Consider the following 15,530-nt stretch of genomic DNA (forward strand, 5'->3'; position numbering starts at 1 on the left):
TCCGACCCCTAGCGCCATCTGACGAATAGTTGCGCGAATGTGGTAGGATTACTCACGGCGTCAGCAGCTCGCGCTGCGTGTTTGGCGCCCTGTCAAACGGTAGCGATGGCGCGAAACAGCGTGCCGATATTAATTTTAACCGGGTGTCGGGAATTACAAAATCTTCATAGCTTTTTTCGTGAAAAGAATTTAGAGAAAGGAAGTCGTCTATTTGAAGTGGGGCACGTCTACGACGTGAGGGAAGTGTTGAACTCGCACTGATCGGAAGCGACTGCTAGGTTTATTCCGCAAACGAAAAATAATGCACCATCGAGATGCGTGAAGCTCAGCGTAAGTTACTTCGTTATCTACGGCGTGGACGCATGAAATTATAGGCGACATTGATTCTTGAAGATCGGCGACAGCAGACAAATCCTAGCGGGGAGCTGTGATTGCCGTGCTGGCTTCGCAGGGAAGTACAAGAACGCTGCGGTAGTTTCCCTGTACATACAGGACGGCAAATACGAATCCAAAACATCTCATCCAAGAACGTGGGGCGTACGAACGACTCGTAAGACCTACCAGAGGCATTCTAACGTTGCTCTCCCCAAACACAAAAAGGGGACGAACTTACCAGTTGTGTTAGACTACGCTGGGAAAATATTTTCGCCCAAGTTACTGGAAGTGCGATACTTTTATGTTGCGATTTTTCAGTGCGTGCAAAGGAGGTTCCAATAAACCACGTTGTCAAAATTTTAGTGATCTCAACTGCCCCTTAGTTGACATGCTGGGCGCAGAAGTGTATGCCAGCTCAGCCGGCAGCAAGCCCTAGCGCTGTTTGAATGGGAGAGGATTGGGAAATAGTTCCACAGCTTTACTGCGGTACAGTGTGGGAACAAACTACTTTGTTTGCTGCATATCCTGGTACGCACTGCAGGCAGTGGCGTAGCAACGGGGCTAGTGGAGGGGTCATATACGTCTGAAGACACATGGAAATTGTTGATATCCTCGCCTTCCTCGAATAAAACCGGGGGGGGGGGGGGGTGACAGAAGACCTATGGGCCCCGGGTGCCAGACGACCTAGCTACGCCGCTGACTGCAGGTGTCCCGTTGCTGCCATCATTGCTGTAAAAGCAAAGAATTCAGCGTTATAACGCACTTGGCATAACGCCGGAACATAAAACAGCTTATGCCGTCGGACGAGTGCTATCCAGTGTTGACGCCGTTCTGCTTCATACGGTCGGCTTGGAAACCTGTAAATATTTGTTCCTCGTGAGTTGGTGTACGTGCTGTTGCAGCCCACTACTCAACAGCTCGGGTTGCACTTCGGCATTGCTCAGAAAAGGCAACAGCTACGCGCGAAACAGTGCACAGACAGGCTTTCCGAACGCAAGCGGGCCGGTCGTATCCTGCCGGTTCCGCGCTCGCTGCCGCGAGGGGCGCCCTAGTAGGCGCGGGAACTACGTTCGCAACCTGCCTATAATAAGGACCCCCATGTGCCTTGTTCCTTGTGAACAAGGCACCCATATTCGTTGCCGAAACGTCAAAAACATTCTTTTTTTTTCGGTTAGCGAGTGCTCATTTTCACCAACCTTGCTTAAGAAATGGGGATAAAGCCTGCATCTTAAACATTTCATTTTGATACATAACAAGCAAACCTCTAGCGAGTGTACTGTCTTTCCGTATGAACTACATATATATGGTGAAGTAATGGGCCACCAGAACAGACCATTTATATTTTTTTTCTGAGGGCCAGTATTACACGTTTACCAGCAGACGCGGTTGACCGCAAGAGGGCACACTCGTTTTACGTGCTTTGTCTGTTTGACGTGTTTGACGAAATCAGGAAAGAAACAATTCATGATAACGCGAAGACAAGTTCCTTACCGTTCAAAGCGAGATCAGGATGCCTTGTAAAGCATAATTATAAAGGGGAGTGCACTAAGGAAGAAAAAGCATATCCTTGCAGCTGTAAAGCTAGGGAAACGGTCCAACATGTTTTACTAGAATATGAAGATATCTACCTAGATGTATGTTTAGGAATCTTTGGCCTCCTTGAAGCACTTGGGTTCAGGGATAGCAGGGGAAAGAAAACATGTCCACAATAGAGTTTATTAAAGGTGATTGGAGGTTTGGGGACAGAAAACTAGGGAGACCACGAACGAAGTAGGCGTGGGAAAACCCAGTCCCGAGTAGTGGTTCAGAAAGTTTGATGCTGGAAATTTGTGCGTGTTCTTTAGATAGGTAGAACACAATGCAAGAGAAGACCAAGAGCTTGGTGGCGCAGCCCACCATGCCGTTTCTAAGGGGACGCTCATAGCATCCATCCTTTCTGCCCCCCACTCTAATGCTAGATAGACAATCCTAGTAATGCTCTAATAAATAATACCTTTTAGAGAGTCAGTAAAATTCAGAGAACAATGCGATTAAGCATTGGGCACGCCGGCCAGGCTTTGGTATAGCGCAACGAAGACCCACTTTGTGTAGGTACCCCGAGAGTGTGATGACAGAATAGCGGAATGCAAGAGCGTTCGTGTACGTAGATTGCGGTGCTGCTGGAAAATGTCAGGTTAACACAACTAATCCTAAGCCAACCACTGCCATAACTATGTTGTTACTTTAACACGCTAGAGCGCAACTACACTTATATAAAAATGGGTAAAAGCGATGGAAATAGAGGTGGTGAATATGTTGTAGGCACTTTTAGATATGCTATAAGCTGGAATCGTGCGACTTAAGTATCTGCTTTTGCCTTGCCCTCTGATAACACACTAACAATGCACTGTTAACCTGAGGCAAGAGGTACATTACGATACATGAACGCACTACGCAATAGCGAGACCATAAAGAGGCAAATGCGAGTACAGTGATTGAAAGTGGTCAAACGATGGATGTCACTGGACCCTTCCACAGGGTCTCTGAAACGCACTAGTACATAAAGAATGCAGCCCTTGCATCTTGTCGGCAACCTTGCTCGACCAGGGCTGATCAAGTTCTTCCTAGACGAGCCCACCTTTTCTACGGCTCCTGTTCCCCGCACGTTCCTTGCAGCTTCTTTAGATTTCTAAAGTCGACAAATAAATATTGCTTCTTGGATCACGCCGCGCTCTAGCTGGGTAGTTCATGGTCATCCACTGCTCCGTTAATAACACCTAAAGAGACATTCTGATTACCTCAGAGGATAAACTAATTAGTTTGCCAAGGCACCTCCAGGTGACTCGCATAACCCGGCAAGTTACCTTCGCCATTTGTTTATTGGACGCAATTGTCACCTTGTCTTTTTTCTGCATTCGTTGCGCTTTGAAGGCTTCTACATGACAGGGTTTCTACATATAGATATAATGTTCTGAGTAATAAACGTTTCTTCGAGAAATTTAAACAAATAAATGAGGCGGTTTTAGGTACTAAGACCTGGAATCTCGTTATGAGGCATGCTGTATGCGGGGATCCTGATTATTAGACCACCTGGACTTCTTCGCCATGCGGTCAGTGCGTTTTTGCATTCCGCCACCATCGGAATGCGGCCGCCGCGGCCGGAATCCAACCCGTCACCTCGAGTTCAACGCCATATAGCCACGTGGCAGGTACTTTTCTTGGAAGTTAGCGCTTGTCTTGGTTCTGTCTCCTTTTGGTCTTCGTGTTCATGATTTTTCCGCACTAAAAACTTGAGTCAAGGAATATGTGCTGTAGTTTAAGAGCAATTCATGTAAGCCCAGCTAGTGAGATCATGAGTTTTCTTTCAACAACGTTGTTTTCACTATAGAAAGGCAACGTGTAGCCGCTTGAACTTTCTGCTTAATTTGGTGGCACTCTTAAATTGGTGAAAGTGGTTACACATTTTGCCGACAGTTCATAACGCTTATGTTACTTAATTGCTTGCACTGATTAAAACGAACTACAATTGAACTGCAATGTCGTCTTCCATAGTCAAAGTGTCGTCGTTATCGTTAAAATGTAAAAATTTTAAAATCGTTGAAAGTGTCTCGGGTAATCATGGACAGCACGAAGTGATAGCATGGCTTCCACATATCCATATGCCCCATTTCTCATTTTGCAGATGTCTTCAGCTGTTTCCAGCTTCATGATGGCAATAGCAGCGGGTTACCTGGTGTACGTGTTTCTTGAGCAGCCCTTGGTTCTCGCCTGGGCCATGGCCAACAAGCGGCTTAACGAGCGCGTCACGGAGGCAGCAACGAACGCTGAAAAAAGCCCTGGCGCCCTCCCGGTGATTGTGGAATCGCAGCACTCACCGAACTACCGGGGTTGAAAGCGCGCAAACACCTTTCACGATGCGAAGAAATCTGTGCTCGAAGGGGGAACATCTGTTAGTGGACAACGTGCTCCCAAATCCCCCCAAGGGCGCATTCTGTTTGCGTGAAGAGACCAGGGTACACAAACGTTATTGGGACGCAGCAGTCGCTCCAGACAGAATCCGAGCAGTCACAATGACTATCACAGCGACATCTCGATCGCCAGATCACCGGCAGTTAGGTATTGATATGTGTTATCACGTTTTGTGAACGGGCTCCATATACTTTCGTTAACATAACTCTCCAGGAGAATTCGCGAGTGCTCGTCGTAAGGCAGATATTTTGCCAAAATTTACTGGTGCGGTTGCTCTTCACACGGAATATTTTAGCACGTCATTCCACTAAGAGATAAATCATTTACAGATCACCTTTGGCCGGACTGCTGATGAAAGGTTTTAAAGCAAACTTATTGGTACATATTACTTGACATTTTGGGGACTGCTTTTGGAGACCCGACTAGACGAACGCGAGGCGCAAACATGAACGGGCATTTATGCGATAGACACACGTATGTATAAAAGCGCAAGGTGGGCAAACGCTAAAAATTTGACTCTTGAGACTGCAAAAACAACATTTATCTTGTTTATCTTGTTTATCTTCTTATTTATCTTGTGAAAAGTTATCTTGTTCCTCATATACTTCGACACTCAACTAAGGACGGGATAGCAATCCGGTCACCCACTAGACAGCCTGCGGCTACACGCGTTATTTTGATCAGTACGAAATCCTAAAATTACCAGGGTAAAGAAAAATGAATATAAATGTTCGAGGCAAACGCAATTCGCAAGAGTAGTGATGTGGGCGTGCTGGTATGGCATCTCGATCTGAGTTTATTATATTGAATAAGACTGTACACAAGAACGCAGACAGCACATACTAGGCGCTAGCTTCTAACAATATCTTATTATCGAAAAAGTGGTTGTACTTATATACTCCGTCCGTTGAATCACCCTCATGTTTAAACGTCAAAAAGTTATAGCGACAAAATTTTTAGTGATAGCTCATGTCAGGCGCAAAAAATTAATCTTTATTCCAATTATGTCGAATTCTTTATTGGACAGAGCTATTTATTTATTTATTTATTTCGATACCCTCATGGCCCACAGGGAATTATTGAGTGGAGTGGTACACCCACTTCAATAGATTTGTTACAAAAGGAGACAACGCATATATACAATATATATATATATATATATATATATATATATATGTATATATATACCGGAACAAATACATAATTCACAACCCGGAACATAAAGTGAGTTCAAAATTATACAAATACCAAGAAACGCTAAATCACACAAAGAAAAGTTGCAAATTGCAAAACGCCACCATTAGCACAAATATGTACACAGGAAATCAGGGGGAAAAATACATTAAAATGCGCATGATTACGAGGAAAAAGGAAATGGAACCAAAGCTATGGGTAGCAATAATGTGTTGATATTTTCTTTTTAAATTCATCAAAGTCTTTCCAAAGTGCAATATCTCGTGGTATCTGTTTCCAGCCCAACGATGTTTTTGGAATGAATGAATTCCTGCCGGATGTTGTACGGCACTGTGAAACACCAACTTTGCATGGATGATCTAAGCGGGATGAAACATATGTTGGCGGCGCGAGCAATGTATTTTTAAGGGTGGAATTCATTTAGTAAATTTTAAAAAACATACACAGGCGTGTTATTTTCCTGCGCATTCAGAGAGGGGTTAGCGACAATGTGTTTTTCATTTCTGTGACGCTGGACAAACGATCATAGTTACGAAAGATGAAACGGGCTGCTCTGTTTTGTACGGCTTCGAGGGCGTCGATAAGAGAGTTAGTGAAAGGGTCCCACTCTGAGTTAGCATATTGTAATTTGGAGCGGACAAGCGATTTGTACAGAAGAGGTTTAACAGGTGTCGGGGCTAAGGAAAAATTCCGTTTCAGATATCCAAGCATGCGGTTAGCGGACGCGATGATAGAAATGATATGCGCCTTCCAAGCTAGGTTTGACGTTATAATAACGCCGAGGTATTTGTAAGATGTTACTGGTGTTAGCAGGGAAGAACAAATAGTGTAGGGAGCGGGGCACGGATTGACGCGACGCCAAAAACGCATTATTTTGCATTTAGTCTCGTTAAGTGTCATCTTCCATTGTGAACACCAGTTAGATATAATAGCTAAGTCTTCCTGGAGTAGTACACTGTCATTAGTATTTTTTATTTCCCGGTAAACCACACAGTCATCCGCAAAAAGTCGCACTGTGGATGTTACGTTGTTAGGAAAGTCATTATTATTTACCAGAAAGAGCAAGGGACCGATAACAGAACCTTGTGGGACACCTGCGGTCACAGAAACCGTTGATGAGTTAATGCCGTTAGCATGCACGTACTGGAACCTGTTATATGAAAAGCATGCAATCCATCGTAGTACATTTTGGTCGATGTTAAGTTTACTTAGTTTGTGAAGAAGCATGCTGTGAGAGACTTTGTCGAATGCTTTGGAAAAATCTAAATAGATGCAGTCAACCTCACTGCCACGATCAAGTATGAAGTTAATATCATTAATGAATATCAATATAATGAAGTTAATATCAGTGGTGGCTTACAAAGAAAAATGCAGAGGTTGTCGTCTGGTTTTCTATATGCACGAAATATACTCACCTGTATACCTCCTGCCTGTAAAAGTCAGTCAGGATCTGGAACTAGGACCTAAGTTCGCAACGAAGACCAAGAGGACCAAACCGGAGCTACTCTCTTATGTAGGTCGAGTCTCCAGACCTCCCTCGGAAGACGTAAGCGTGAGTACGAACTCAGAACGTGTGGATGCCCTACACAAATGTAAGCTTCAACGTTCGAAGTTACCTGTAAAACGCGTCGTGTCGCACCTTGTTGTACCAAATGTTCCAGTTGTACCAGTTGACTAAGAACGAGGCTCTGCAGCATTTTCATACAATAGCACCGACGAACAAAGCCAAAGAAGTAATGATTATAGCGGTGCGTAATAAACAGAGAGATTTCATTGGAAAAGGTTAAGAGCAGAACCGCCTCGATGTGCAGGAACATGAAACAACACGAGGCGCTCAAAGGAATGAAAAAAAGCGAAGATACTAGTCTCGATGTATTTTAGCGTAAAAACGCGCCAAGATCTCCCGTTCAAAGCGCTTGTATCACAACAAGGCACGTGGCAGAAGTCTGCATAATCTACTCATTCGACAACCTAAATCTACTGCTGGTAGAGATACTTTCATCAGAAAAAAATGCTAAATATGTCCTACAGTTTCTGCAGACCAAATGTAGCGAAGGACCTAACCCCTTCTCAGCAGATTTAGAGGTTTGTATTATTTGCTACATCAGAATGATTTTTAAGGTGTGTTCAATCATGTATAGATGAATCTGGAGTCGTAAGGGTTAGGACGTCAGCAGGTTACAACTGCCGAATTTTTTACAACTTTTAGAATTGTACATAAAACCATTTTCTGCAAGATAATGACAGTCCCTACCTACAGAAGCAAAGGGTTTGTATAGGAGCCTGTCTAGCCCCATTCTGAGCAACTTGTACTTCGCCAAACTAGGCAGAGACTTTACTGAACGCCTCAAAGAGTCCAACGTTCTCAGAATATTTAAATTTGTAGACGACTTTTTTCGTATTTGTTTACTGCACGTTAGAAAACTTAGACAATGAGTGTTCCTCTACTGTTGTTTCTGTTATACACGAATGCCTTAATCCACTGCAAGTTATCTTCGAAGTACCACCTAAAGGAGTCATAAAATTTCTTGATTTTTAATATACCTTCAGGGATGGCATGACGTGCTGGTGCTCCAGCTATAGGACCAATAAACCGTTATTGTCATATCTTCCGCCCATTCCAAATCGATAAAAAGGGGTTTAGCAAAAACTTGTTTACATAACCCACTTAAGAAATCGTAGCTGCATCAAATCGGCGAAGGGATCACAATGCAGGCCACGTGTCTACGTGATGCAGGTTATCCCAGTCAAGTTCTTGTATCAGCTGCAGACGTGCTGCTGAAGCAAGTGCAAGAAACTGAAACCACCAATCGTCAGCAGAAATAAAGTAATAAGAAAGCAATAAGAAAGTAGCATTCATACCAAATATCCACCGGTTATAGCACAGCCTAAAGAAAATTGCACGGCACGGTAGCATTGATGTGGTTTTCTCTGCACCTAAAAAAACTAATAAGCCTTTGCAGAAAAACAATACCTGGGAAGAAACAGAGTGATTAGTGATGTCAAGTAAAACACAAGAATTTGTAGAATGGAAAACTTCACTTATCTATCGCATGCCTCTAACGTGCGGAAAATGTTACGTCGGGCAGTGAGGCAGATGTGTAAACGACAGATTGCTTGAATAAAGAGGTAAGAACGGGCAAAGTGACGTCAGACAACTGTCTCGCCCTCCATTGCAAACAGCGTCAGTGCTCCCCGTCCTTCTCCTTCATTCAATTGTCAATACTGGTAGAAGTCAGTACGAAGTGGCTGCAGTGATAATAGAAGCTGAACAGATTCCTACTATCGGGGAAGCGTGCGTCAATAAGCCGTCGCTAACTCTGTCCGCTATAAAATTGAAGTTTTTGCGCGTGGCATGCGCTATTTCTAAAAATGTTGTCGTTCTGATTTTAGGGACACGTACACATGACCGTGACTGACGTGACAGAGCATATAAGTACAACCTGGTTTTCGATAATAAAGCTTTGTTGGAAATTAGCGCTGTGTGTCTTCTTGTGTCCACTCCTATTCGCACCAAGAAACTCAGAGCGCAGCAGTGGTCCCAAATGCCCGAGTGCGCCTTCGATTAGTCTTCTCAGCAAGGAGTTGGACTAAGAATTACAATTCGTTGGAGGACGGGCTCCAGTTTCATGTCACCCTGTGACGTCGTTCTAATTTGTTCGTTTTCAGCAACGCAAGAAAAAAAAATTTTTGCGTTAGCGCACCCTGTGTTCTTATATATACTGGTGTGCAAGATGCTTACTGTGTATATATATATATATATATATATATATATATATGCGTGTGTGCGTGGGCTTGTGAATTTCAAATAACAAATAAATATCTTTTGATAGTTGGCGCTCGTGATTTGTCCAGTATAGCGCTGTGCTTCGTGAACTTCCCAAGAATTCATGATTAGAATACTTAGGCTCTGAATTCATCCTTGGCGTTGGGGTGCAATGTAAAACTCTTTCTTGCTGTTGAGAGCAACATCATTTCATTTTATATAGTAAACAATAAGTACGCAAGAATAAACGAACAGTGTTTCCGAACCAGTGCGCATCTTATCGCATCTAGGAAGCTTCATCTCATTAAGTGTTATATTATAAGTTTATCTTCGGGCCTTAAAATACCGCGTGTCCAGCGCCAGAAACTGCCATGTGAAGGGCCGACGATCTAATACCGCAATACTCAAGTTTCTGAAGGTGTTCTCAAATGTCTTTTTGAATTATCAGTGAAACCCGAATTGAGAACTACGTGTTTTTTACGCATTTTATTTAACTGCGGTGCCCATTGAGTTGCGCTGCGCCGAGCTGCTGACGACCGCGGAGAGAGGGCGCTGCCAGCCGCGTGTCTCGCATTTTTCGGCACCGCAGGCTCTTTGTCGCGCCGTGATCAAAGCTTGACGCTGGACATTGTGGAACCAAAAGCGTCTCAGTCTGCAAAAAACGGAACATTTTTAAATTTTTACAGGCGAATTTGTTTGTTTTTGCAATGTACTTACATTATCGCTCAGAAAAGATGAATAAGAGAAATTGATATATAGTTTCCGAAAAACAAGGAAACCATAGAGGCGCGGCTTTACGAAGCAAGCAGGTAACCATGACTCAATTCGCGAAGGCTGGTGGTTTGGGCTAGTTGGTTTTCTGTAATGTTAAGTGGTGCAGTTCGAAGGAGGACAGAGGGACACAGAAACGTTTTGCACCCTACTGCCCAGTTTAACACACTATTGGAGATAATATGAGCACGAGCGCTTACTCACAACAGAAATTTTATTGTTTGATACGCAGGTTTATATAGAAAAACAGTAAGAAAAAATATGCGAAATACGTCATAAAACAGAGATACCATCGCGGCACCCTGTTCGTGCCGACGTTGTCTAGAGATGCCAACTCCCTTTGCGTTAAGGCCAGGGATGGCGCGCTTATGCCGGGCATCCTTCACGTGTCATGCTAGCTGCTTGGACAATCGTCCATACAAAAATTCGCGGACGATTACGACACTGACTGATGCAAAATTTGAGGGCAGCTCTATACGTGAAAGAAGTATGCGCGTAAATATTGTGTACAATGATTATACGGGGACACCGTTTACATTAAGGAGTAAACTCTGCGAGTTCCATGGCTGGCGCGGACAATCTGTCTCGTGCGGTACATTAAAAGCGGAGCGAACGGTCACGCGAATGCCTCGCTAATGGGGAGATCGCGAGAGACAACGCGTGGGTAACACGTGGGCGCGATGGTCAGCAGCCGCCACGGACAAACCTCCACTCAGGCAGCGCTTTGCTTGCATATATGGTGTCGGCGGACGCGCTCACCACCTGCCTTATCGATGGCTTCATCAGTGAACCGACGACGGCGCTCTACTCTGGCGCCAAGTGGCAGCGATCGTCGCCCCCGTCTTGCGCGGCACTACACTTCTCACACTTTCGCCATACCACCTTTTCCCCCAATTTCTACCTCCTGGTTCTGCTGCACCCTCCTTCACCGCTTTCCTCCTCGCGCTCTCTTTTACATCGCCGTCTTTCATAGCCCGCTGCGCTCCGCGTTCGCTCTTTCATATGTCGCTGTGCTCGCTCACTCTGTTACACCGAGGGACGCCGACGCTCAACGCAGGAACGAGTGCATAAGAGCTGCGCTCTCAAAATTACTTTTTTTTCCTCGAACGCCGGGGCGAATCGGCATGCGCTGCAATCCAGGGCTAAATAACCGTTCCTTACAATGCTAACATTGTGGGCATTTAAATAAATATGTTAACTTATGGGGTTTTACGTTCTAAAACCACTTTCTGATCATGAGGCACGCCGTTGTGGAGGACTCCGGAAATTTCGACCACGTGGGGATCTTTAACGTGCACCTAAATCTAAGTACACGGGTGTCTTCGCATTTCGCCCCCATCGAAATGCGGCCGCCATGGCTGCGATTCGATCCCGCGACCTCGTGCTCAGCAGCCCAACACCATACCCACTGAGCAACCACGGCGGATATTGCGGGCATGCTCTCTCAGCCGATTCCTTAATCACCTAGTCTCTGGTATTGCGGCAGTTTGGGCATGTTGGTAAGACATGACTAAATATTCAAACCACACAACCAGACGAGGATGGCGAAACAAAACGGGAGACACACGAGCGCTGGTCTGACTCGCGTAGGATGCGCCACAACTCAATGGACGACGACGTCACGACGATGGGAAGATCGACCGGCGGTTCTCCGTGGAGCGCGTACTCCGTGAAGGCGAGGCTGCCTTTCGCTGGTTGACTGAAGAAGGTTGCCCACATCATGGATCGTATAAAGCCGACTGCGCCAAAATATGTAATAAAACTGCACTTATCAGCTTCAAAACACTGACTCCATTTTGTTCTATGGCACGCCCTCGTTATTCTCTTTCCTACCCCTGCCCATTGTCTTGTTTCAACTTCGTCTATTTGCAGGCCGTCATAGCATTGCTTCATGTATATATAGAAAACAGATAGGTGCCCACGCAGAGGCGCATTTGTACTAGTCTTGTACTATAAAAACAGCAAAGATGCATGCGTTTCGGGAGTTAAGATAAAATGAAGATAGTGATATACTGGCCGCAAGATAGTCTTGTCCTGGGGTAAGTCACATCACGCCCGCGACGTCACAGCGTGACGTCACTGGCGCACGTGCCGTGGCCCTGATTGGCAAAACACAGCCGCCGCCGGCTCTTTGCGTGGTGCAGTGACGCAGTGCTTGGTGTAAGTGGGCGCCGCGTCGAGGCGTGATTTTCTTATTCTTTAGGTAAATCTCCACAATTCTCTTGCCAGCAGGATTAGCAGTATTGTGTGTAGGAGAACATTGGCGTGTGGTACACTGCGTGATGAAAATATGGTGATGCTGGCCTTTTTTAGTTCGCAATAGAAGTGTGCTGCGCATGTTGTGGTGAATCGTGCGGTGAAAAACAGCGACCATATCGGCTCATCTTTGCGTAGGAAAAACGGACCACATTTTTGTAAGTGTGTGCGTGTGTGTGTGCACTACGCCATTAGCAATACATCTCCTTTGATAGACTCTGGACACGTGTTTCGTGTAATAAGGCTAGTCGTAGTCGTCGGGCGCCAATTAAACTTCAGGACCCATAATTATTTCACAAGTGAAACTAAATGAGACGCGGTGATTAGTTAGCGCACGTCTCCCGGTCCCATCGGCGCTGTGTGCAGACAAAAAAATAAGAACCCTAATTTCCGCATATTCTATCGACTGAAATGCGTATAAATATTGACACAACGATGTGGCGCTCCCGCACCGCAGAACGGCGCGCGCAAAGGTCGGCGCCATGACAGACGTTAAAGTGCGTAAGCTGCACGCTCTTCTTATGGCCCGCCATTAAAGAGAAACGTCTCTTTTGTAACACTCCGTCTCCAACCTACATTACATTTTTTTCTGGTGGAGGTGCTGGGTACATGCTAGCACTCCCAGATCGAACACCGTCTACAAGCCCAGTACGAAGTCCGGTCGAGCTGACTCCTGTGCACGTACGGACAAGCCGCCGACTTCAAGGACTGCCACCTGAGGACGAGCCGCTACCCAACCAAGTCAGAAGGATGAGTACGTCAGTTCCATCATCTTCCTCGACCGCGCCGACCGAGGTCGTGCTCAACCAGCCGCGAATCCCCACGTCCTTCCATGGGGACACCTTCGAGGATGTAGAGGACTGGCTCGATCACTTTGAGCGTGTCGCAGAATACAACGGCTGGACTCCAGAGCGCGAGCTACGCAACGCCTACTTTGCCCTCGAGGACTATGCGCGGGCATGGCTCGAGAACCGTGAGGTGGCCCTACCGACATGGGACGAATTCTGACGGCAGCTAATCGGCACATACGCCAGCCTCGATCGCAAGGAGCGAGCTGAATCTGCAATTCAGGCGAGAGTACAGCGGCCGTACGAAAGCGTCGCAATGTTTGTTGAAGATATGTGCCGACTTTTCCAACGCGCGGATCCCTCCATGCCGGAAGAAAAGAAGCTCAGGAACTTGATGCGCGGTGTCAAGCAAGGGTTATTCGGTGGCCTAATACGCAATCCACCAAAGACCGTTGCAGAGTTTCTTGCGGAAGTCATATCAATGGAAAAGGCACTGCAGCAGCGAACACGGCAGTACAACAGCGACGTGTCGACCCTATCGCGTGACCCTCTCGCTATGCCCTTGGACAATACCGACGCCTTGCGGGAGCTCATTAGGCTTGTTTTTCGAGAAGAGTTCCAAAAGCTTCAGCTGGCTCCAGCATCGGTACAGTGACTCGCTCTGGCTGAGGTCGTCCGGGAGGAAATCAGGCAGGCAGTCCAAGTCCCGGAGCGCAGCGAGACACCACAGTACGAGGTACGGCAGCCACAGACTCGTATGTCGTATGCGGAAGCTGCGCGAAGTTCGTTGCCTCCGACTTTTCACGATGCGCGCGACGTCGCGGACTATCATGGGGTGCGCGCCGTTGAACAAGCAACTGGTGACTTCAGGCCCCGACGCACGCCATTCATTGCCGAAACACGACCAACCCGCAAGAGCGACGTATGGCGCACCGCAGACCGGAGGCCCATGTGTTTTCATTGCGGTGAAGCCGATCACCTCTACAGGGCGTGTCCTTACCGTCGAGCTGGGCTCCGTGGATTTTCACTGAATGCGCCGTGCCCGCGCAATGGTGAACGCCCCCTGGAGATTGAAGCATACCACGTGGACGCCAGGACCTCGTTTGCCCCACGATTCCGTGAACCCCGGTCACCGTCACCCGCCCGAAACAGGTCTTCCAGCCCCCTCTTCACGTCGAGAGCAAAGAGGCGTCGCTCACCCATGCCTGCCTCCCGGGAAAACTGAGTCCAGCGACCTGCGGAGGTGAGGTAGCTGACGTTGCGAACGCTGAAGATCCTCCACTACGACGACCGCGATATGATGTGATTGAGACGCAGAGAAAGCAGTGTAATTCCGTGTCAGTATCCTGCGACGTACCAGTTACCATAGATGACCACGAAGTCACGGCGTTAATCGACACGGGTGCGGACACGTCTGTTATGAGCCAGAATCTCCCGCGTATACTGAATAAAGTTTCAACGAAATGGACCGGAACTCAGATTCGTACCGCAGGAGGGCATCTCATAACTCCAATGGGTCGGTGCACGGCGCGAGTCAACATTCCGGGCTTCACGTACATCGGCGACTTCGTCATTCTTCCTGAATCTTCAAAGGACCTTATACTCGGCATGGATTTCCTGCAGGCGAACTGTGCCATCATCGACCTGCAAGAGTCTAGAGTGAGCGTCGCTACTACGCAAGCTATAGTGAAGAGTAATGACAACGACCATGACCTCGCGCTTCGCGTAGCTGACGATCACGTCACGTTGCCACCCAAGAGCAGCATGCTTACCCTTGTCCGATGCGACATGGAGGACGATGCCGAAGGATTTGCTGAGGCGAACATGCCCCTGCTTCTTGAGCGCCACACTTGTATAGCCAGAGGGCTTCTTCGAGTGCGAAACAAATGTTCAGTTGTTTTGCTAACAAACTTTAGCAACGAATATCGGCATGTACCGCGAGGAACGACAATCGCATTCCTTCGCGTAATCACTGATGTAACTGACATTGCTACATTTGAAACCGCATCGTGTCAGCATACTGGGTTACCCAGCCTAAAAGAACGGATTCACGTTAACGCCGCTCTGCCCGACCACCATAAAGATCGTCTACTGAGTCTCGTGAATGAATTTGCGGACTGTTTTTCAACGTCATCCAAAGTGCGGCGCACGTCCATCACAAAGCACCGCATCATTACGGACGAGTCCGCACGTCCTGTCCCTCAGCATCCCTACAGAGTATCTCCAGTGGAAAGGGAAGCGATCAAGCATCCGGTGAAAGAGATGCCCTCACCAAGACGACGTGACTCAGCCGTCCACCAGCCCGTGGGCCTCCCCTGTAGTGTTAGTCAGAAAGAAAGACAACACACCACGCTTCTGTGTAGATTACAAAAAGTTGAACCGTGTCACCAAGCGCGCTGTTTATCCTTTGCCACGCATTGACGACGCACTGG

At 46.8% G+C, this 15,530-nt stretch overlaps 1 protein-coding gene across 1 annotated transcript in view; it reads left to right on the forward strand.

Annotated features, from left to right (window-relative positions):
- The window catches only part of LOC126518758 (nose resistant to fluoxetine protein 6-like), a 173,445-nt gene extending 167,988 nt beyond the window's left edge, over positions 1 to 5,457 (forward strand). The window contains exon 11 of the mRNA XM_050168533.2: positions 4,037 to 5,457. Coding sequence (XP_050024490.1) covers positions 4,037 to 4,246 — 210 coding nt within the window. The 3' untranslated portion in view covers positions 4,247 to 5,457. The remainder of the gene's footprint in view (positions 1 to 4,036) is intronic.
- The last annotated feature ends 10,073 nt before the right edge of the window (positions 5,458 to 15,530 follow it).

Source organism: Dermacentor andersoni, chromosome 1, assembly GCF_023375885.2.
Source record: "Dermacentor andersoni chromosome 1, qqDerAnde1_hic_scaffold, whole genome shotgun sequence".
Taxonomy (NCBI): domain Eukaryota; kingdom Metazoa; phylum Arthropoda; class Arachnida; order Ixodida; family Ixodidae; genus Dermacentor; species Dermacentor andersoni.